Here is a 25495-nt window from a genome sequence, read left to right as displayed (position 1 = left end):
CTCCGTGGCGCAGGTACTGAAGGCAGGGGTCTGGTCCAACCAGACCACATGCACCTCCTCCTACCTTCGGGATATTGCCCACAGGTCCTTGGATCTTTTTCCTTGGGACCCGTGGTGGCTGCTCAACACGTGTAGCAAACCCAGACCCTCGCAGGCTGAGCAGCATCGAGTCCTGGTGTGACCGTAAGAAAGGATGAGTGAATGAGAGTGTGACTGGCTCCTCTTCCCATCTTTTTCTTCCCCTCTACCTGTGGGTAGTTCCCCTGTGGGTAGAGGGACACGGTCGTCACCCTGCTGGATAAGGACAAGATGCAGGTGAGCTACTCAACAGAGCCCCATCCTATCCCTTTCACTAGGGATAGGAGCGTATATCCACCACTTCCTCCAACAAGGGGGAGGAAGTGGATGCCAGCTTGAGACAAACCCATAATTTTATGATTGTCTCTTGCAAACAGGAACAAGTTCTTGCTTGCTGGTACGAAGAGATACGCTTGCCTCTCTCTTAGTACTTGGCCCAGAGGCCTGACCATTGATCCTGCGGTGCACACCCCGATCAATCGGACAGGGGCTTGGATCCCTCCCTCGCTCTTACGACCAGGGAGGCATTCCAGGGATGGACGAACACCAGTCTGTTCATCAAAAGACTCAGATTCCTCCCACCAAGAAGTGAGTCTTCCTATTGTTAAAGGACCGATGGTTTGTATTACGTATCGGAACAAATGACAATTTGTCGAAAATTGCATTTTTCCTAACTATACAAACCTGAGGTCCTTTTACATATAGTCCTCCTCATGCCACCCCTCACTCTGCGTATTTTGCATGGGCCAAAAGCAAAAGTGATTTGTTTACTGCCGCGCGACTGTCGGACAAGCAGTTAACTACCGTACGACCGTTCCAGCTGCCGCTAGCTACTTCCTATTGTTAAAGGACCTCAGGTTTGTATAGTTAGGAAAAATGCAATTTTCGACAAATTGTCATGTTTGAGTGAAATTGTAATGCACTATTGTACTACCCTAATACTATTATCCTTGCATTTTAATACATTATTATCTATTTATCTCTATGCATATTAGTTTTTTCTTATTTGATAAGTGGGATCTCTTCTTTCTGTATTTTACTTTACTTCCTCTTACTTCCTATTTCTTCCTATTTAACACCATATTCTTTGGGCTCTTGAATTTCAAGTCAGTGGCCCCTGTGGGCCTGTTCTATATAAGTAGGTTTCGTCAACTAGTTACTTCTCAGGAAAACATTGATGGCTGGAGGTGTATCTGGTCTTGGGTGGTAGTTACTTTATGCTGACTAAGCTGTGATAACCTGCAAGGTTTTTTTCCTGTTTTTCTTGAGTTCTTTTATTTCCAAGGAGCTGGGCATTTGATAAGTTGTAGCTTTTGTAGAAGATATGCTTATCAGACATTGAATGATTTGATACATTGCCATCTGTTCTTCATCCTAAAATATGAAGACTACACAGTCAGCCTTGACCAAGATAACTCAGGCTTCAAGGTCAAACCATTGGCCAGAAAACACTTGGTGCTGGGTAGAAAAGTGCCTGTCATGTGGTTTGTGCTTTTGGCTTTAGTTCAAAAGACTTTAGTGTAACGAGGTGGCAATATTTGTGAGCAATTTTCAAACACATAACAAGACTTCTGATATGCTAAAAAAAAAAAAAAACTTGAAAGACTTGAAGCCTTTCAATCCTATCCGAATTCCTGGCCTTACTGGAAGATTCTTAGGCTTAATCTTTGATACACTCTTGAACTGGAAAGTAAACATTGCAAACTTTTTGTAAATTAGCATCTACCACCATTCCCAGTTAGAGCTAGCAGAATTTTTTAGTGAAACAAACATGACACATCCTCTATCATTAGAATTTCCCCTTCCCTGTATTTTGCATAAATTACATACTTGTACACTTTTGTACTTACTATCCAGAAGTTATGCCTATAGTACCCCTAAACATCAGCGACAATGTGCAACAGAGCTTATGATGTAAAGCTCCCATTAGATGCCCTTCAAAATTATTGGCTTAAAAATCCATATGTTATACAGATTAAATAATAATTTTACAAATTATATCAAGCCAGTATAAATACTGATATATGTTGGGTCCCTGCACTTGTGAACATTGAGGGATAAGTATATGCTGATAATTTAAGCCAAAGCCCCAATCACTATGACTAGTCCAAGCATATTTTCGTGTCAGTGATTTGTTACTTCCTCTAAAACCCATCATCTTCAGTAAATGACAGGAATCATGGAATGATGAATTTGTCAATAATAAATTTAAATAGATTAAACCAACTGCTGGATTGTGGTGTTCTTTACTTTAAAAAGACCAACACATTGAAGTAATATTTTCGTGTCTTTTAGTAGTTAATGTTCTTCTGACTCATGGGTATTTGATGAATATCCCATGCAGTCCAATCTATAAATGAATAAGAATGTAGATAATGCATATAGTGTGTCATTATTATTGTCCAGTTTTCAGCCAACAACATATATTAATTGTTTGAAATTAAATTTTCAAGGAATTTTGTCAGAATCTTCAACCTTTTAGTTAATCCATTAGTAAAATTTTTAAGGAATTGTTTCATGGAGAATGAATAATTTAATTCAGACATATGAAAGTTAAGAATGTTAATTCTGTGGTCTGGCTGAAGTACAGTAGAACCCCAGACCTTGATGCTAATCCATTCCAGAAGAAGCATCAAGATGTGACCCATAAGAAATAACTAAAAATGGATTAATCTGTTCCTGACCACTAGTTATTATTCCAACCTTGCCACTTTATACAAAACATCATGCTTAAATTACAGTTAAATAAGTTAAGAGTTAAATAACATATCTTATTGGACGTTTATTTTAGGTGATAGAAATTCATTTCTCGATATAATGTGGTTCAGATCCCACAATAAGCTGCAGGTCCTGTTGCTAGGTAACCAATTGGTTTCTAGCCGCGTAAAAATATCTAATCCCTCAGGCCATCCCTAGGAGAGCTGTTAATCAGCTCAGTGGTCTGGTAAAACTAAGATACACTTAACTTATTGGACGTTTTTTTTTATTTTTAAATGTCTACTGTTAAAAAAAGAAAAAACTGGCCAATATCCAGTACAGTCGTGTTATCGGTTGACTGAGCACCATGGGCTAGGCTAGGTATGGTATGTATTGTACTGGGTAGGCGCAAAATTTGTTGCTATTTATGAAACATTGAAAAACATGCCTAATTAATACAGTACTAAATTAATAAAATATTAAAAATAAGATGCTAAGTCAGTCACACAAGTGCCTCTTTCATACTTTACAATAATCTTCTCCTGAAGTTCAATTGTGGCTCCTACCATTTTCCTCTTTTGCTTGTCTGCAATGGCTGTCTTGGGATCCATGATGGAATCAAAATACAATATAGAAAGCCACATAAACTAAGGAAATACATATTTCTATACAAGTGTGTACTTGCTAAAGACACTAGCAGCAGAGTGAGCTGGTTTTAACCCTTAATGGATGGATAGCTTCTCAGGAATATTAATAACAGCTTTGGGGTGGTGGATGGATTGATCCTGTAGATAAGCAATATTAAGGGCCATCGATTTGGAAAGAATCGGGCTGGAAAGAGGTGCCAATACTTCTAAAGCCCATAAATTCACTAATGGCAACTTTTACACGGGCTAAAATTAAGAGGGAATGTACTGCTTCTGTCTCATATGACGTCTTTTTATAAATTTGCTTATAAATATACCAAAAGGCTGCTGTTAGTTTTATTTCTTGTCTTTTACAATATAGTATGTCAGTTGTAAATGTAATTTTGCAAAGAAAAGTCAAAGAAGTATTAGAAAAAATATGTACTATTAAAAAAAGTTACTGACTTCGTTCTCGGTAAATTTACATAAATATTTTTCAACAATTATGCTAAGAATATATAACCAATTTTATTTCTTATCAGTTTTGATATTGTGTGAGCAGTAATTATAATATTACAAAATAAAATAAAATTTGTTACAAAAAACATATAAGTTGTTAAAATTTATGATTGCCTTGTAAAAGATGCCCCACAAGGGCTTGTAAATAGTAATTTTTCAACTTCTTGTAGAAGGTAGGGAAAATTTTATAGAATTTATCTCTTTCACCATGTGCATTTGCGTATCTTCCTCTTTCCATTGATATGTTTTTTTTTTTTTTTTCATAAATTGGCTGACCTCAAAGTTTACCCGACCTGAGGAACTGCATATTGATTTTTTTACCCGTCCATTAAGGGTTAAACAGCAACACCGCCAAAAACACCAACTAGCATTGACTAACCGAAACACTTGTTTACAAAAATCATATGGTTTATTGGGTTGGATTACGGTTTTTTGTTTGAACTCTGATGCAAAATTTACTAAAAAAGTTTGTCAAAATCTGATTATGTTGAGTTCTGATACGGTCAAGGATTGGGGTTTAACTGTAGTATTTAATAATAGTAAAAATAATAATACTGTAATTTCTATTTCAACAGCGTTCAGTTTATACACTTCTATGTTTCTTAGATTTGTCAACAGGTAAATTAAACAGTACATATCCAAAGGACAATGAGGCTGTACCGTATATTTCGGCGTATAAGTCGACCCTTTAGCCCCAAAAAATCATGCCAAAATTAGGGGGTCGACTTATCTAACGGTAACAAAAAGTGAATCTTTTTTTATTTTGCCATATCGGTACATGAATCCAAGCTTTACAGTTGGCTAATAACAATGACAGCCTTGTTGAGGTAACTATGTATGTAAATACCAGTATTAAAAACATTTCACACTGTGATACGACAATAATAATACATTAGAACATCCATTACCTTAAATAAAATTTAAAAAATCAAAGTAACTTGAAGAAACCCCAATCGCACAGCAAGTGTAAACATTGCATAGCCATTTTATATGATACGCTTTACCCTGCAGCTTATTTTGAGCGTACGATTGGCCTCACATTTTATAGGTCGACTAATATACCCGATATTAGTTAAAATCATAAAAATTTACTCAGAATTGGGGGGTCGACTTATCTTCCGGTCGACTTATACGCCGAAATATACGGTACTTATTTTTTGTTTTTGTTGTAGCTTCATTTCAGTGCACAAACAACCAGTTATCTACACAAAGCAAATTAATAGAAAACAAAGATGTACATATGTATATAGCTGTGGAGGAGGTTTAATGTTAGGGGAAGTCCAGTCAGGTTGAAATGCCCTTTATCATTTCATTGTCAGATGTTATTGCCATAAAGCTTGCATCCTAAAAGTTTGAACCACCTTGGATGTGTTGTTTTAGTAGGTTTAGGGGTTTCTGCTGCTGGTTCCCCAACTGGTATGATTGTTGTACATATTGGTTTGCGGACTGCATTTCACCACTAGTACTTGGGACACTGGAAATTGTATTAGTACAATTATATATTTTGAACTTAGGTCCAATTTAGTATAATGAAAAGCCAAATCTTTATTAGAGCCTAAGTTCTCCCTAAAAGTAGTCTACATAAGTCCAGAGTGTGGAACCACTTCAGTACCCACTACGAGCAAAATGAAAGTCTTATCTCAGACCCCAATCCTAGTGCTGGGTCCAGCCTCAGCGTATGTAGAGATACACAATGCACTGGACTTATAGCACTTGGTGCATTGTGTATATTTGAGTATAATCTTTATTGCAGTCCATTAGATTGAGTATTTAAAGAGTTTAAATTAAAAAATACTGGACCTTTACATTGTAATAAAGATGGGAATGGAATTCATCTGTTAAATTTGTAACAATTCTTCTGTCTTTACACTGAACATATTTACTGTTGGTATGTTGTCAGGTGAATGCACCTGTTCCTTTTGTTAAGTTCTTTTCATTGCTTACACTGTATAACTAGTCTCCAAGTAGTTGAGAGGCTCAAAAGGCAGAAGCCAATTTTAAAGGAAAATCACAAATACTGTTTCCTTATGAGGAAATTATTTACCCTACAAGCATAATATAATGCTTACTAGGTTAGGCTGCAAAGAGTATCAAAAGATATAAAAATTAAGTTGGGTAAAGTAGGTTTTTGATAAATATGAAAAGTTTTTATTTTCAACTTCTGTTGAAGTATTAGTGTGATGAGAAACGGCTTTATTTCCAGATTTATTGAGTGAAAATTCACGACCCTACAACTCTACAATCCATCATCCCCCACAAAAAAAGCAAAACTCTTTTAACTTATTAGATTTTGACTGTCAGACCAAAGGTAAATATAAAATCCAAAAAGTTGTTACTTGCAGTAAAGCTCATACATAAGAAATCCTTGGGTAGTAACCTTAAGATACAGTCCAGCAAACCTTATTTTTGGTTAGTCTCTGTTGAGTCCTCAAAGGAGTTGCCACCGTGGTGTGTGCCATTGCCCCCATGGTGACTAGACTGATACAAAGAAATATCTTTAGCCTGGTCTTGTAGTTGGGCATTATGCCATAATGATAAAAGCTATGACACATGATAGAGTATAGTGAATTCAAAGACTAAAGTGCTTGAGCTGGGCAAAATGTTCTGTCTGTTAAATTGAGTTTTCTTATAAGAATAGGAAATTTCCTTTTTAAAGGATTCTCATTCTTGGCCAGGAATGATGGACCAGGGGATGATGATAATTGATTATCAGCAGTTTGTATGATATATTGTCCCCGTCTAAGAGAGCCCAATTCACTAATACAGGCTTCTGATGCTAATGCTACCAGGAAGATCACTTTTTGAAGCGTGTGAGTTGTGGTTGTGTTAGGTCTGTTGAATTGAGGGGTACATAAAAGTTTTAAGTACCTTATTCAGGGACCAAGTACGTAATTGGAAGTCTTTCGGGAGCAGGTCTTTATAGGAAAAAAGACTGGAGAAGGGAAGTGACAACTTCTATGCTGGAATCAATCCCGAATCCATAAAGCAAGGGTTCTGTTAATGCTGCCTTGTATGCCATAAGTGTTGTAACTGCAAGATACTTGTCTTCTAAGAGGTATATAAGAAGATTTTAGAAGTTTTCTATAGAAATCTTGATTGGGGTCTTGGTATGGATATAATCTAACTATATTTGCCATATGGACTGGTATTGCTGGGTAGATGATGTCCATAGTCTTTGCACTAGATACCTAGCAACATCAGGTGAGTAATTTTCATGGTAGATTATATTTAAAAAAGCCACATGTGAAGGTCTCGGCTTAGAAAGGAGGATGTGTAAATGACTTAACCTCCTACTTCCTGGGATAGTACAATGAGTGGTAGTAGAATTTATCTCTTCGCCCATTTTGAAGTTATAGGAACCAATGCATGTGTGGCCAATTTTGGGCTACTAGATAAGCTATTCCTTTGAAGTTTAGGAATTTGTTCAAAACCTAAGAATCTGGGACACTGTAGGAAAAAGGTATATCGTCTTCCAGTTGTTCCAGTCTTGTAGAAAGGTATCTTTTGCTGTTGCCTGACTGTCCAAATTCCAGGACACACATACACTAGAGCCCTGGCTCACGACTGTATTAGAGCTCAACATAATTGGATTTCGCCACTAAATTTCCATTAAACTTTGTATCTGTTTTCAAATAAAAAACCGGATTCCAACCCCCAGACCATATGTTTGTAAACAAAACTGTTTCCGTCAGCCGCCGCTAGTTAGCGTCATCCAGTGTTACCAAATGTAGCAGAATTTCATGTTTTATAGCATAATTTGACCCAAGAATTGGAGCTTAGCATAAATTCTATCATACTTAGGGTTCTAGTACAATTCTAGAATGTATTTTCACTTAAATTTTAAATAAAATGCAGAAAATTCCTCAATTTCAAACACAGCTATAGTGAATATATTTATCTTCATAGTGAAATTGCCTCAAAAGCAGTACTAACAAATGAGTTGATTGCTGAGTTTGAACCCAACTAAGGAATGTTAAGTTTTGTGAATATAAATACCCAGTGGCATGACAAATGATCAGTAAAGTGTAAATAATGTTTTTTCTTCTTGAGTAAAGTCTGACTTTTTCCTTTTTTAAGTTTAATTTTTTTCAATAGTTATCAAAATTTTAATTGTCTGAAGTGATTTTCACACAATTTTCAAGTATTTATTCATTGTGTATGTGATCTGTTAAAGAAAAAAGGTGTTTCAGTGTCATGATAATGATCAGTAATAAGTACGTGTTTTTTTCTTCTTGAATAGAGACTGGTTTGTTTGTTTTCCTTTTTTATACATAGTTTTAATTTTTCAGTAGATATGAAAATGTTATATTTGAAGTAATTTTCACTCATTTACAAGTATTTATTAATTGTGTAAGTGACCTGTTAAAGAAAAATGGTGTCTCAGTAGCATGATAATAATGCAGTAATAAGTAAAATTTGTATGCTTTTCTTCATGAGTAGAGACTTGTTTTCCTTTTTTAGTTTTGATTTTTTAGTAGAGATATCAAAATGTTAAATATAATATCTGAAGTGATCTTCAAACATTTTTCAAATAGTATAATAGATCTATTAAAGAAAAATGGTGTTTTATTTCGAGTTTGCTAACATGTAAAGATCATCAAAATGTTTCCACCATTCCCAACTCCAAAATAAACCTAAAGTTTCATCTATCCTCTCCTCTATATATGAAAGTGATGAGCGTAAAAAAGATTTAATCAAACACCCTTGCTTGCTTTTTTTTAGGCGTAGACCTAGTCTAAAAACAATGCTCTCACATGAGGCGCGCGTTTCAGTAGCAAATGCAATATGTATCTAAGAGTTAGGTTTGGAGTGAAGGCAATGTTACGTACATTGGTTGCATGTGCAGTTCGATAGCGAATGCAATCTTTAAGCTTTGTTAAGCTTGCCGGTAAAGCAGAGGTTTATGATGAGATTTGGTAGTGAAACCACTGTTACATACGTAACGTGCGGTTCGGTAGCAACGCATTCTAAGCTTTTTAAGCTTGCCAGTAAAGAAGAAGTTAGCCTTAGCTTAACTCAGAAGCCGCTATGGTATACATAGTAATTATAGAAATTATGTAGATTCTTTTATGTCTACTGTAAAAATATGTCAATGTTTACTTGTGAGATTTGGCAGTGAAACCACTATTACATACGTAACGTGTGCGGTTCGGTAGCGAACGCAATCTCTAAGCTTTGTTAAGCTTGCTGGTAGAGGAGGTTAGCCTTAGCTTAAATCAGAGAAGCTGCTATGGTATACGTAGTAGTTATAGAAATTAAGACTATTCTTTTATGTCTACTGTAAAAATACGCCAATGTTTACGTATGAGATTTGGTAGTCAAACCACTGTTACGTACGTAATGTGTGCAGTTTGGTAGTGAACGCAATCTTTAAGCTTTGTTAAGCTTGCTGGTAAAGAGGAGGTTAGCCTTAGCTTAAATCAGAGAAACCGCTATGTTATATGTAGTACTAGTTATAGAAATTAAGACGATTCTTTTATGTCTACTGTAAAAATACGTCAATGTTTACGCATGAGATTTGGTAGTGAAATAGTGTTACATACGTAACGTGTGCGGTTTGGTAGCGAACGCAATCTTTAAGCTTTGTTAAGCTTACTGGTAAAGAGGAGGTTAGCCTTGGCTTAAATCAGAGAAGCCGCTATGGTATGCGTAGTAGTTTTAGAAATTAAGACGATTCTTTTATGTCTACTGTAAAAATACGTCAGTTTATGTATGAGATTTGGTAGTGACACCAGTTTACATATGTAACGTGTGCGCGGTAACGAATGCAATCTGTATGCTTGGTTTGTAAGCGTCCTCGTAAAGAAGAGGTTAGCTTGATATTAAACTCGAGATGCTGGTACGTAATGGTATAGTAGTTATAGAAATTAAGAAGATTCTCTTACTAATACGTACAAATATATGTACCATGTAGTACCATAATTATTTGCAAAGTCCAATAAGCTTGAAACCGGCCCTGATATTTGACAATTTGGCGCACCTTTTTTATAAGGATATTTATGAAAACCGTTAGTATCATAATATTTCCTGAAAGATCATTTTTAAGCGATTTTGTATACAGTATTATAGTCAACTCCGTTCAAGATTTACCATAAATCAATACCGAATGTAAACATTTTTAGGCTTATAGCGACAATTTGGTTTCTTTATTACCATAGTCCCGCTGTAAGCCACCAGGGCTCCGCTATGGTTTGTCTACAACCTTTCATGCCACAGCCTGCCGACTTAAAGTAGGCAATTTTTCGTAAGTTTTTGATAAATATTAATTGGGTTTAATTTTAATAGTTTATTAATTTACTGTAATAATTAGACTTGCTTTTTGATGTTTTATTATGTTCCCAATACTTTTTATGCCTATTCACTACGCTACATTCTACTTACTAGTTACCTAGGTAGCCTATGGCGCTCAGTCAATAATTGGTTGGACATAGCCCAGTTTTCTTATATGCTGTATGTTATACATTTAAAATTATAAATACTATACAGTTTTAATATGATATTTATTTAACTCTCAACTTATTTAGTTGTAATATACATGTATTGTATTGTATAAAAAGGCAAGGTTAGGGTAATAACTGGTGGTCAAGAACGGATTAATCCATTTTCAGTTATTTCCTATGGGAGAACTTGATTCAGATCTCGAAATAATAGAATTTCAACGCTCCTTCTGGAACGAATTAGCGTCGAGATCCGGGACTCTACTGTACTGGGAGTCTGTGATTCTTGTATGTAGCAAACAGGTCCACTTCCGGTTGTGGAAGTAGATTGCTTATTGTTTGAAAAGTGGTTTTCCAGTATCCACTCTGTTGAGGCTGTCGCCTTCCTCAACAAAGAGTCTGCTATTACTTTGAGAGACCCTTAAGGTGAATTGCAGACAAGTGCCACTTCTTTACCTGTGCCATCCAAAGGATGGCTAACATTAACATATTGAGAGGAGGTAAGCGTGATCCAAATTTTTTGATGCAGGACACTGCAGTTGTGTTGTCTAGGATCAACAGAATGTCTTTCTCTTCTGGGGGTTTGAGTTTCTTGAGAGACAGAAAGACAGCCATCAGCGCTAGGAAATTGATATGACAGTTCTTTAGAGTAGCTGACCACCTCCCTGCCACATGACAATCCTCCCAATGTCCTCCCCAACCTGTCAATGAGGCATCTGTGTGTATTGTCACTCTTACAGATGGAGGAGTCAGGGTGACCTGTTTTGCCAGAGATTCCTTCCAGGTCCATGGCCAAAGTATCTCCCATACTTTCTGATTCATTTTGTGAGATTTTTCTCGCATCTTTTTTTCTTGTGTGTAACAGCCAAAACTTGTTCATGTTTTTCAGTTGCAATCTGAATATTGGATCTGTTACTGATGCAAACTGCAGCAGACACATCATGCATTCTAACTGATGTCTTGAAACAATGGGCTGTGTCAAGAACCTTTAGAGGTTTTTCCTTATTCTGTTCTGTGTTTTGAGAGGGAGACATAAAAAAGGCTATAAGCAGTATCCCAACACATTCCCAGCCACTGAAACTGTTTGCTTGGTGTGACACACTGCTCTTAGTTTTTCAAGCACTTTTCTCTTGTGGCCTTCCAAACTAACCAGTTGTCTAAGTAAACTATTAGATGAATTCCTTCTTTTCTGAATTCTCGTACAACTCCTGTCACCAATTTTGAAAAGATTCTTGGGGAATGTTTAGCCCAAAAGGCATGACTTTGAACCTGTACATATTTTTCCCTGTCTGAAACCCTAGGAAGGGGCAGAAGGCAACGGCAGTAGGGACATGCCAGTATGCATCTTTCAAATCTATAGAAACTGTCCAAGTCCCTTTTTGAATGACTGAACATACTTAACTTTCACATTTGGAAGATTCCATGATCCCTGAAGAAAAAAAAAAGGATATTGAAATGTCTCAAAATGAGGATCGCTGGCTGGAGACACTTTAGTCTGCATTGACTAGAGGGGTAATGGTTCTTGGTCATTTAACCGGCCTAATCATAAAACAAAATGGCCTATGCTGAAGACAATATAAAATGCCCTCTTGTCTTTGTCCATTATACTCTATCATCTATTATAGTGTTTATCATTATGGCATAATTCCAGGCTACAAGACCAGGCTAAAAGATGTTTCTTTGATGTTAGTCTAGTCACTATGGGGCGCTGGCACACACCATGGAGGGTAACTCCTTTGAGGACGAAACAGTGACTACACTAAAAAATGTAGCTTTGGTGTTATTAAACGATACCTATATTCATTATTTATTTTCTTTCATATTTTGTTTTTTCCTCATATAAAGGCATTCTGTTTTGTGGAGGCTTGCTTTACATCATTGTCATTTCAAGTTTAATCCATATGAAAGTAACATATGGAAATTTTCAAAGTTTTCATGTAAGAAGGTACTGGTTTTACAGTGTACCTTGCTTGGAATATTGTAGATGTTACTGAAAAAAAACACATCAGTGGAAAGAGGAAGATATGCAAATGCACATGGTGTAAGAAAAAAAATTCTAAAAAATTTTCCCTACCTTCTATGAGAAGTTGAAAATGACTATTTACAACCCCTTTTGGGGCCTCTTACAAGACATTGTAAATTTCACCAAGATATACATGTTTTTCTAATAAATAAATTTATTTTGTAAAATTATAATTATACCGCTCATAAAATATCGAAACAGATAAGAACTAAAATCAGTAACAAATTCGGAGTATATTTGTTGTAAAATAATTACGTAAATTTACTGAGATCAATCAAGATACTGTAACTTTTTTTATTATACATGGCTTTTCTAATATTTCTTTGCAAAATTACAATTATACCTGACATACTATAAAAAAACATAAGAACTAAAACCAACAGCAACCCCTGGTACATTTATAAGCAAATAGTATATAAGATGTCATGTAAGAGAGAGAGGCAGCATTTGCTCCCTTGAAGTCAAGATCACCACTAACTCATGAGCCACATGCGTCTTGATTTTATCCAGTCTTAAAAGTTGCCATCAGTGAATTTATGGGTTATAGGAGTATAATGGAAACTTTTCTGCCCAATTCCTTCAAATTCATGGTCCTTCAAATTGGTGGCCCGTAATATTGAGGCTCGCCATGAGTGTATCTGTCTACCAACCAAAACCTGTAATTGCTACTCGTATGAGGGGATCTGTCCATTAAGGGTTAGATTAATTTAGATTACTTTACAGTAATTCAAGGTTTTGCTTGTACACTCAAACACGGGATGTTTGCTAGTTGGGTGTTTGTAAAATTAGGGTTCATGTTAGTATAAAAATACGTAAATGCATTTATGAAGATTATTTGATAATTCTAAAAAAAAAAAAAAAATTATAAGTGCCCAGGTCCAGCTACTTTGATTACTTGATTGCTTTGGAAATGGAGGGGGAAATTTAGCAAAATTAAATGCCGAAATAGCCCTCAGTTTGAAGGGCTAATGACAGGTGGACAGAAGCATATATTTAGTGCTGAGTGTAAGCAAGGAATGTTGGGAGTAGATCATAATTTTTTAAGAGAAATTTTTGTATAGAGAATCATCTGTAGAGATAAAAGATATGAAACATAGGAAAACAATATAAGAAATGAACAGTGCAGTACAAAAAGAAAACATCATGAAGGTAAATACAAGGGTAGATACTATAGAAACTAGCAAACAACATTAATATAAAAAAAATTTGAAATTTCCGTAAAAACGAAAATGTACGGTACTAATGTTAACAATACAGATTTCCTGTATGAGTCCAGCTTTGTTGAACTGTATCTGATATTTTGTTATTCTGCCATAAGTTACCGTAGTTAAATTATGACCTCCAGTAAAAGCTATGTAACCAGTGACTATTTTACTCAAGTTATTTCTAAATATCTCTTCATATATTTTACTTGTGTTCAATTTGTATAAGAACTTCATTTTTCAAAACTTGTGTCATCACTTTTCCAACTCCCATATGGAGGTAGTGCCATCAGTGTACCTCTCATGGTGCACTGTAGGCATTACTTGAGGTTTTGTGTAGCGTCGATTTTGCCCATAACAGCAACCCCTTTCATTCCTTTTAATGTACCTTCATTTGTATTCTTTTTCTTTCATCTTACTTTCCATCATCTCCTAAGAGTGCAACCTTAGTGGTTTTCCTCCTGTTACACCTTTCCATTTCAGCACTGAATGGCCTTATAGGTTCCAGTGCTTGGCCTTTGGCTTAAATTCTGTATTCCATTCTGTCAGATTTCCAACATGATACCATCCATAAAAAATACAATGTTAGGGAAGGAAAATAAATTAACATAATTTAAAAGATTTATATTATAAGAATATCTTGCAATATTTATATTATAAGAATATCTTGCAATATTTTGATTAATATATAAAGAAAAACATTTTACATTTTTAGGTGATCATCTGTTTCTTGTGATTAACCAGTTTGAACATATTTGGTATAGTTATGAGCACCTTCAGAATTATCACATAAGTACTGCTTCATGAGAACGACTGTGGACAAATCATCCAGATTATCTTTTATATAGTGTACATCTATGCATTTATATATATATTTAAATTATTTTTGTCTTGTGAAGTAGAGTTATAGGTTTTGACTTTAGATAATGGTAGTATTTGGTTTATGACTTAGCATTTGAGTTGTAAAGATAATTTGTAGAAAAATTTTGGCTCATTCGAATAACATTCATGATCTTTCACTAATATGTAATCATATACAGTAGTACGTATGTCAGTCTTGATTAAAATACAGTTGTTATTCTTTTAAGTACTGTGGAGAAACTTGCCATTAAAGTATGTACTGCGTAGATTGTGTTGATAACACTAGTATGTTACATACTAGCTCATGTTACAGCTTCTTCTTCCCATTTGTCTTGCACAAGCTGATAATCTGCTGATAGGTTTTGTACAATGGATTTTTGTAGACCATGACCATCCCACATAGCTGGCTCTGCATTCCTTGCTGGGTCATCAGGATTTGTTATTCTCCACCACTGGTCCCCTAGGTTGTTCAAGACTGGAAAGGAAGAAAAAATTCAACCATCGTTCAGTTATTTATTAACCCTTTGAGATTCTGATGATAATAGTCATCATCCATTTTCTAACTGTTGAGATTCAAATAATGACTAAAGTTGTCATCAAAGGATATTTTTCTTAGTACATGCCCCCAAAATTTTAAAAAAGTGTCAAAACAGAATCAGAGTATGGTGTGTACGGATGCTTGATGTTGTCTTGGAGACTGATGTGTACTATTATGATTGATGGCAAATGTTTTAAAAAGTGACATGCACTACCGTTATTCCACTCACCACTGCACGTTATATTTTACATTTTTTGATGTACTTTGTGGTATCATACGTAGCTCAAATAGTAATGTACGTATTTCATATCATTGGAAAGGCATTATACGTAAAAAAATTTCCTTTACTCTTATTTCTACTTGCGTTATCAATGTTTCTTTATATATATGTACGTATGTATATATATACATATATATATGTATATTTTTTTGGCATTGCTAAACATGATAAAGACCAAATATTTAGGTTTGAATTGATGCCAAATTCATTAATATACCAGAAAGTATAACATTACACTGAGGGATCAAAAAATATTATTGTACATATCAAGTATTTTTGCTCAGTCAATGATGGGTGATGTTTCTAGTGCAGACAGAAATTTTGACCCCAACCCCCTCCACACTCTCAAGGGTTAAGACGAAAATTTCAAATATTAGTTGCAACCACATTTAGAGATTGTTTAAAAGTATTTTAGTTGCATGAAACAAAAAATGCTAAAATAATGTAATTTGGGCATTTTATTTATATATTTGTTTCATTTTAAGTGGACCATAAGCATCTTTTATAACAAAGGTAGTATATAAATGGGAATGAGGTACTGACCACAGGGAAAAGCATTGCAGTTTGTCAGGTTTTATTAGATACTGAAAGCAAGTGATATTACCTTTGTGTGTATTTTTTTGCACATTATCCAAAGGTTCACAAGGTTAATCAACTGTATTTTAGTGGAAGAGAATATTCTTTTCTGAAAGAACCGCATTTTTAATTAGCTTTGCTCTTACTCATGTATTTAGGAGTAGAGCTTTTGTTTCATCCAATATTTTGACTCCCAGTTTTTCAATGAGTTCAGTTCAGTTTTAACCTTTTTTTCTCTTGGTAGTCAAAAGGAGTTTAACCATACCGTTGAATTAAGTAGTACATGCCTTGGAATCCACAGGAGTGAGATTTTTGTTTTCATCAGTTATTTCTTTATTGGGAATGTAAAATTAATTAATTTTACATACAGTATAGGTGTTCATGCTCCAGTTCTCTTATCAGCCAGCTGTTAATCATTTGTTGCCATTTGATGATTACTTGCACTTTTGGAGTAAGTGCCTAAGGAGATGTTTATGTTCATCCATATTTGGAGTTTTTGTAATTTATGTAATGCAGATTTTTCAGTTATCACCTGTGTAAGTTGTTAGAAAAACTTCTATAGTGTTAGAGGCAATTTGATTTTGGAAGAATCAGAGCCAGTTTTAGTTTATGTTTGGTACTCTATATTGGTCTTTTTAATGGTTTAGAGTAGGGGTCTCCAAACTTTTCAATGTAAGGGCCACATTATATATTTCCCACATTTATGAGGGCCAAAGGAAAAAAAAAGAAAAAAAATCAAATCAGTCCCAGTACAGTGGTACCTCGAGATACGAAATTAATCCGTTCCGAGACGGCCTTCGTATTATGAGTTTTTCGTATCTTGGAACACATTTTACATGTAAAATGGCTAATCCGTTCCAAGCCCTCCAAAAACACCCCAGTAAATTATATTTCCAGGCCTAAAACACATGTTCTAGGTTTACGATGGAAGAAATATGACTCCAAAAAGGCAAAATACTGTACATACTTGAGTAATATTCAACTGCATGTAATGTTCAACCCCATTTTTACTGCATATATTAGGACTTTAGCATATGTCCCTTAGCAATAAGCCTAGCCTATGTTAGCGGTTGCTACTGTAGCCTAGTCTATGATTCTGACATCTAAACCTAAGAGCTAAAAGCTTAGAATATGCCAATAAAATGTATAAATAATCAGTATGTACTCATTTCAAATAATTATTAATTAATCATTAACTATAATACACAAACAAACAAAAAACAAACCTTCCAATCGATTGTTTACATTCTCAGCTCTTACCCGTCTTACGAGTATCGAACGAGCGCCAAGCAATCATTTTTCCTAGCACACAGTAAGCCATAATTTGTCATTAGTATCTCTCTTCAACTAATGAAACCACCAAACAGTATAATAACCATTCATTTCTATTCTTTATTCTATCTTTACCTAACGGAGATACCGAGTTACTGACAGCTATAATGAAACAAACGCAATACGTATACGTAACGTAATAATAAAACAGAAGAAGAATTCTAAAAAATGTGTATTTGTTGGCAGTCTGATTTATTTTATATTTTATGGTATCTAATTCACATTTTTTTTTATTAAATGTATTGCATGTACTCATTTCAAATAATTATTAAGTAACCATTAACTATAATAAACAAACAAAAAAAAGCTTCCAAACGTCTGTTTACATCCAGCACTTACAAGTATCGAACGATCGCCAAGCAATCACTTTTACACAGTAAGCCATAAATTTTCATTATCTCTCTTCAAGTACTGAAACTACCAAACAGTATAATAACCATTCATTTCTATTCTTTATTCTATCTTTATCTAATGTTCTTTTTTTTATTAAATGCATTGCATGAATACTAAGTTTTTCAATTTACAGCAACCTTTTACCAATAGAATACTTAAAGCACAAGGGGTAGATGCTGACCAATAGGAGAGCAGGACCTTATGGGGTGACTAGCATCAGGAACCAATGGGAGAGCGGGAGGATGGTGGCGAGTTTACTCAGTTGGTGGCGCGGGAGTTTTAAAATTGTTCTCGGTGGTCCGGGCAAATCTCCGGACTTTATACCAACAACCTTTCGTATCTTGAAAACTTTTCGTATGTAGAGCAGTAAAATTTTTCGTATTGGCTTTCGTAACTTGGATTTTTCGTAAGTTGAGCCTTTTGTATCTCGAGGTACTACTGTAATTTAATTTCCTCATATATTAGAGTATAAACATGGAAAAATTAAAACATATCTTATTGGAAAAAATCGGGGTAAACTAAATATAGATTTCTGCCTTTAGTTTTATGCAACCAAATTAGTGTGACGAAGGATACTGACGTGTTGACTTCAAAATTTCATTGAAATCAGGTTCCAGATTAGATGAGCCAAATGATCATGAGGCAAATTTGCTCGATAGTTAGATTTCACATACTTCATTTTGGAAAATGTTTGTTCACACAAGTATGTTGTACCAAAAATGGACACAAAACTACAAGCAAACTTTATCAAATTTGGAAACTGGTCTGGCTGCAGGCATTTATAAAACTCAATCAGATTTCCTTCTCTATACTTATCTTTCAGCCTGTCATCTGCCTGGAGATTAATAATTTCCATTTGAAATCGAGTTGGAAGATTTTCAGCATTGCACTCAAATGGATTATGAAAGAGCCTGATTTCATTTGCTTTGGCATCAAGATCAGCAAATCGCTCCTGAAACTTTTTTTCAAATCTGAAATTATTTCATTTGCAAATGAAGAAGGAAATTCAACTTTACTTTCTGCATGAAATTTTTCACAACATGGAAAATGAGCAAAATTCTTAACTTTCACATGGCCTTCAAGTAGCGCAAGTTTTGTTCTGAATGCCTTGACATGAACAAAGTAGTCAGTGATCAAATTTGTTTTGCCTTGCAACTTTAGATTCAATGAGGTTTATTTTTCTCTGTGAGAAATAAACCAATTTCTAATCTGAGCTCAAAGAAATGCAGCAAAACCTTTCCACAACTAAACCATCTAACTGCTTTGAATAATTCAGCGATGCCAGTTGTGTGGTAATTATTTTTTCAAAGCCACCACACAGGGATTTGTTTGGCGGGCCAGATGAAATTATGTGGCGGGCCGGATGTGGCCCGCTGGCCATAGTTTGGAGAGCCCTGGTTTAGAGGAAAATGCTGAAAGGTGTTCTTGTTTTATCTTTAGTGTTTTATATTAGGTAACTAACAAGTTTGTTGGCAATATGTGAAGTTAACATGTTTTAGGTAATTTATTTTTATTTACCTGTAATAAGTTGAGTCAGAATATTAGAACTGACATAATATTGAATATTTGCAGTTCCGTACCTTATTATTTCATGCTAAAGCCATAGTTCCCAATTTTAAATATCAGAGGAAACATTTTTTCTATACTTGTGACATACCCTGCAACATCATTTTTTTTTTTACTCAAGTTTTAATATTTTTATTATGAACAGCATAAGTTTTCTCATCCTATCTGCTTAGAAATGGGCTGGTAGTACCATAACCTTACTTAGTTTTTCAAACAGAAACTGAGGAAATGTTAACTATCTTTGAAACAAATAAGCTATTTCACCTGCTGGGCTAACCTAGAATGAATATCTCATGTTCATACCTATTTGCATTACCTCTATAGCTGTACGTACATAAGTAGATTATGAGTTAACCATATTTTAAGATTTGTGATGCTGAATGTGAGATTCACCAGGTAGAGTGGTTCTGAATTTGCATACCTTGCTTCAGTGAAGTTTTCTTTGTGGGATTAATGATGTACTCCTCATCTATCGACCAGTTGTCCATATTAGAGTTGAAATTATCATAACTGATGTTTGTGTCCTCAAGTATCCTAGGACTGTAATTGCCTCCAGGTTTATCTTTGACATACATGTAGTTTGTATTTTCATCAGGAATCCACATACACTGATAAGTACTTGTGTATATTAGTACCAAAAACAACTGTATGCAAATAACTTCCACATTCTGAAATGAGAGGTGACCACGGTTTTAGTGGAATAGATACATCAATAAATAGATTGGATCGACTGAAATGAAAAAGATTAATAATAGTATATTTGTTTCTCAAGCTCATGTTTTATATGAGTAATTAGCCAAAATAAAATTTGTTTACTTTGAATGACATAAACATCACTCTTGTGTTTAATACACAAGCAACAAATGGCAGTAGCGTTGATGATTGAAATTAAATGCTAGCTTTTAAATAAGAAGTAAATACAGTATTCTTTCAGCTAACTCATTATTAAGTTCTTATCATCATAGTCAGGATAATTTTCCTCAGTGCAAAACAAAGTAAATTCTTGCTTTTAATTATTTTATTACATATAAACAGTACAGAATTTTCAAATATTAATTCTTTCATATGTTACTCTGTTGTATGTTGTGTTTTATTCGATTTTAAACAATTTTTGCACTTCATATTCATAATTAGGGGGTGAATTTTTATGTAAAGCCCATAATGTACACATATATCTTTCAGTATAATTCAATTTAGGTTGGAGGGGGAGACAGTGTGCTTACAATTACTGCCTGCAAAATTTCCAATTGTTTAACAGATACATACATTCCATAAATTAAATGAAAGAATACATAAGTTTTGAATTATGCTGAATCATTGTTGACATCAGTTCCTCACTGGACGAGTGGTTTTAGTGCTCGCCCACCAGCCTGGTGGTCCGAAGTTCGATTCTGTGCTCGGCCAACGCAGAATCAGAGGAATTTATTTCTGGTGATTGAAATTCATTTCTCGATATAATGTGGTTCAGATCCCACAATAAGCTGTAGGTCCCATTGCTACAAAACCAATTGGTTCCTAGCCACGTGGAAAACTAAAAATTTAATCCTTCAGGCCAGCCCTAGGAGAGCTGTTAATCAGGTTAGTGGTCTGGTAAAATTTAACTTAATGGTTCACATCAGCATGGGCAGAAATGGAGACGTAGGAGGAACAGTTAGATCTGTAGCTGTAATGAGTAGATAGACATAAAAAATGCCACAAACGATGGTAACATCAATATGTCCCATATAAATTGTAAATGGAAGAATTTGTGGAATAGTGGAACGTATGATAATTTAAAGACTGTTAAAATGAGAGGAGGTTTTGATAGTAAGAAGTACAAAAATAAACGTGTAGAATTGGTATTAGCGTGTTAGGGAATGGACATGCCCATGTAAGCCATGGGTACTTATAGTGACCCATCACAACTTAATTTCCTTCTGGAGAATGCAGTTCAACTTTAACAATCACAACATTGTGTGAATGCCTGTTTTAAGTACAACAGTATAAACATTATGTGAATGGTCTTTGAAATATAATAATATTAATAAAAAAAAATTGTGAATGCCCTTTAAAAGTATAGTAATAAAAACATTGGAGAAACAAATCTACATTTATATATGGAGAATCAAACAGATTCCCGAAAGCTTTCTTTTGAAGCTTTAATTTTAGAGATATGTACCCATACATTACTGGATTTGTTTCTCCATTTCATGGCTCATGCTACTATAAGTTCCACTATTCCACAAATTCTTCCATTTACAATTTATGTGCGACTTAGTGACGTTACCATCATTCGTGGCATTTTTAATGTCTATCTACCCATAACAGCTAAAGATCTAACTGTTGCTCCTGCATCTCCTTTTCTGTACATGCTGATGTGAACAATTAAGTTAAGTATATCTTAGTTTTACCAGACCACTGAGCTGACTAACAGCTCTCCCAGGGCTGGCCCGAAAGATTAGATTTTTTTTTCTTGAATACTGTGTGAATGCTCTTTGAAGTACTATTACATTAAAAATATTTTTGAATACCTTTTGTTATTGTCCAAATTTCATACAACGAATGGCAAGTGTCACACACAGACCTCTTATAAAGAAATTCTGTAATTTTTTACAATTTGCATTGCTCTAAATCGTTAGTTAAGATGATAATTTTATTCCATTTTGTAAAGCATCCTTTAGGGCTAACTGTGTGCAAGTCGAGAATTTTAAATCTGAAATCTAATTCTTTATTATCTTTTAAAACTAACAGACATAAGTTGCAAACTTTATGCCAGTGGTTTGCTAAGTCATTATTTCAAACTTTTAGAATCCCCTCCTTTTGTGTAGTTTTAATTTGCCCACATTATCAGCAATGCCTGCAAGGCTGATATTATTGGGAAGTATGTTCTTCACTTGCAAAGAAAAACTAGTAAAACACAACTGTCTGCAGCAGACATTTTTCAGTCCTTCAAGTACCGAATCAAAACTGGATCAATATAGGAATCCTCTGCATCCTTACTGCCATTTCATGTACTTCCGCAAAAGAATTATAAAGTTTGCCAATTCAATCCCCATACGTTTATTACATTTAGCACATCATCATATGTATTTATTTTTTTTTATTCAAACCTCTCTTTAGGGCATATGCTGAGCAGTCATTTCATCCACACAGTATCTACGTCTCTTTTTCGATTTACATTGAACAATTTTGTTTTATTTTCATCCAGGATATTCACTCAGCAATCCTCTCCATTCCTAAGTTCAACCTCTTCTTTCACATGCCTTATAACACTATTTCTCGCTACCCTTTATGTATCGTCTGCCCTACATTACATTTCAGAGACTTCCTCCCAACTAACTTGAATAGTTCGGTCACTTCTCGTGACTCATTCTCCCAGTCCTTAGTAGCATTAAATCACCACATTGCAGTGGCTTTGTGTGCCCTTGGCTTTTGCCAACATTTACTCCCAAGACACTTCTTTTTACAAGCATCTTCAAACAGTTTAAACAAACCTGTAGTCTCACTCATATACCAGTTATTCATACTTCATTTATGTATGGCTTGAAGCAACAGAAGATAAATAAGCGCAAGTTTTTCTCGTCGTCACATACTTGACGCTCCGAGTCAGCCTTTTAATTACGTTATCGCCTCTCTTAACTCTGTCAACTCTGTCAACTCGCGGCCCTTGCTATTCTGGAGCTTTTATAGACGCCTTCACATCATCGCCGTCACTTCCACCATTCTTGGATTAATATTAACTCGCAAAGTTTATATATGCAATCTCTTGACACAAGACTAAATAATAGGTTTCTTTCTGTCATTGTTTTTTTTTATTCTATTACCATGTTTTGTTTTCGACTTAATTTTTTTAAATCGTGCACTTTTGTTCATTTCACTAATAAACTTTTAAATTCGTGTTCAATTTTAGTCTGGATTTGAAAAATGATAACAGTAAATATTAACGTTTATTCTGTGTATGTTTGCACTCAAAACAACCGTAAATTTTTCTGAATTCTTTCTGACCACCAATATACATTATACAGTAACTGCTGCTGTTATCTATTTTGTGTTGTTTCTCTTTTTCACATATATTACTGTACAGCAATCGACAAAAAGATTCTCGCTTATATTACTGTACCCAAATCTACAAAAACATTTTCACATATTGGTACAAATTTAAAAATAATATTTTCACATATTACTCTACGCAAATCTACAAAGACGACGTTTCCACGTATATTACTGTGCACCAATGGAAAACGTATGAGTAATCGTGAGATATGTGCCTGCAAATAAGGGAAGATTTGCCTAGAAAACAGCGCTCACCATCTCTCTTGTGAATCAATGTCATTTCGCTAAACACATTTTTGTCTAGTGCTAAAAGTATGCAAGGCGCCACTTTCCACTGCCGTGTCACGATGGAGACTGGGAGTGAGAATGTCTGTCTGAGACTGAGAGACACTTCAAGTAAGGAAGAAAAGGAGCAGGTCGGGAGACTTAAGAGCGAGTGATGGGGATTGTGTTGGAGCCCGTTGGAGGGCGCGAGGATGTTGGGGGGTGCGAGGAGGGGGGAGTCCTCCGGGTGCCCATCCTGGGGTTTGTGATGTGAAGAGTTCTCAACCCACACTGGACGCACCCTAAACACCTTTACCAGCTGCTGTTCTGTTGAGATGCTCACTGCTCAGTTAAGCCATCACCACTTATGGTTGGGCCTTTGACCCCTCCCACTCACTCACGTTGATACAATTATAAATTTCTCTCTCTCTCTCTCTCTCTATCTCGATATATATATATATATATATATATATATTATATAATATATATATATATATATATATATATAACTTATTTCACCTTATATGTATATTCATGCTTCCATTGAAAGATGCATCCATTTGTGAACAAATTGAAAAAGTGGTCATGGTTTCATTTTGGCGTTTCGCCTTTTTGTAAAGATGTCAATTCTTGTACAAATTTATAGTTAATTGACTTTACACACATCTCATATTTGGTCCTCGGACCATCGCCAGAGATCCCAGTAGTGAATCAATGTGGTTTTAGTTATTTGGAATTGCTTTGCGTTGTACAAGGAACTCCATAGTTTAGATACCGTATCAAATCGTGGGTCTTTTAGGTTGATCGTTATAACAGTGAGATCAGAAGTTTTCGTTTTTGTCTAGTCTAAATATATAAGAACGTTGTACGTATTCTACCCAGACTTTCTTCCCTGTGAAGGTCGGCTTACCGTAATTTGAGAGATTGCCCCTATCGTTTTCGTAAATATTGAATATATATATATATATATATATTATATATATATATATATATTATATATATATATATATAATATATATATAATGTGCGTACGTGTGTGCGCGAGAGAAAGATAGAGAAGCTAGCCAGTCAATATTCGTTAAAAAACAAATTTCATTAACATTTCACCCATTGAGAATCTTTCATTGTTTATCATAAGCAGTAGGAGAAAATTGTGAACAGCGTAAGGGAATGATGTCACGAAAAATAGGTAGTCAATTTTACTTTGTATATCTCACACCTTTAGTGATTGTTAAAAGTTTTGACCATACTTCCTGCTGTGGACAAATTTTGTACAGGAAACATGATTGCTAGAGTATTTATATAAGGTCACTAATCCAAGGATTGATATTCCAAATGGAGAATAACATATCTTGTAGCGCCTCAGTGGCATGGTCGGTATGGTTTTGGCTGCCACCTCGGTGGCCGCAAGTTCGATTACCGGGCATTCCATTGAGGGGTGTGAGATGTGTATTTCTGGTAATAGAAGTTCACTCTCGACGTGGTTCGGAAGTCACGTAAAGCCGTTGGTCCCGTTGCTGAATAACCACTGGTTCCATGCTACGTAAAATGACCATACAAACAAACAAACAAAAATAGCAGACCTTGTGGAAGGGATGGGACTGAATTGTGCATTTCATCTTTCTCTTGTTCTGAATCAAAATCCAAACGGAAACTCCCCAGAAGCGGCCTCCTGTATTCGTGAGTAGAACCGCGTTATAACTGTCATAAAGCAGTAGACGTGTAAGAGGTGATTGTCGTATGCAAAGGGCAAAGTCTTTATCAAGGAGACGCTCCGCATTCAGTGTTTGTAGCGTCATTGTTTGTGTAAAGAGAACTTTCAATATTAGAACAGTAGCACGATGCTCGATTTTCATTCATTGTCCTGATATTAGAATTCACGTCCTCATTGTCTGCTTGTACCACTGAAATGGTCTGTACTGAAGTTGGTAATTGAAAAGGACACGTCGAATTGCCTATCATACACAGTTTTAAAAAATCATTATTGAGAAAGCTTGAATTTAACCGTTTTAAAGCCATCCTTAGAAATATATATATCAGCATTATGAGTATTGAATTTATATTACATTTC

At 35.1% G+C, this 25495-nt stretch overlaps 1 protein-coding gene and 1 long non-coding RNA gene across 2 annotated transcripts in view; one reads left to right on the top strand and one right to left on the bottom strand.

Moving 5' to 3' along the window:
* Window positions 1-25495, top strand: part of LOC135207321 (uncharacterized) — a 55080-nt gene that overhangs the window by 24924 nt on the left and 4661 nt on the right. The gene's annotated exons all lie outside the window — the stretch shown is intronic.
* On the bottom strand, window positions 14191-23811 carry LOC135207320 (uncharacterized). The gene is made up of 3 exons (XM_064239020.1): window positions 23416-23811; window positions 19550-19796; window positions 14191-14918 (listed from the first exon to the last, which is right to left on the bottom strand). Exons 1-3 carry the CDS (start codon window positions 23416-23418, stop codon window positions 14746-14748), a joined length of 423 nt encoding a protein of 140 aa, XP_064095090.1. The 5' UTR covers window positions 23419-23811; the 3' UTR covers window positions 14191-14745.

This window comes from Macrobrachium nipponense, chromosome 32 (assembly GCF_015104395.2).
Source record: "Macrobrachium nipponense isolate FS-2020 chromosome 32, ASM1510439v2, whole genome shotgun sequence".
Classification (NCBI taxonomy): domain Eukaryota; kingdom Metazoa; phylum Arthropoda; class Malacostraca; order Decapoda; family Palaemonidae; genus Macrobrachium; species Macrobrachium nipponense.
The sequence above is the reverse complement of the archived record's forward strand: the minus strand, read 5'-3'. Positions and strand labels throughout refer to the sequence as shown.

Coding starts and splice junctions, on each gene's coding strand:
- LOC135207320 (XM_064239020.1), bottom strand. Junction 14,919..19,549: donor GAAAACTTCACTGAAGCAAG/GTATGCAAATTC, acceptor CTTCCTTTCCAG/TCTTGAACAACCTAGGGGAC.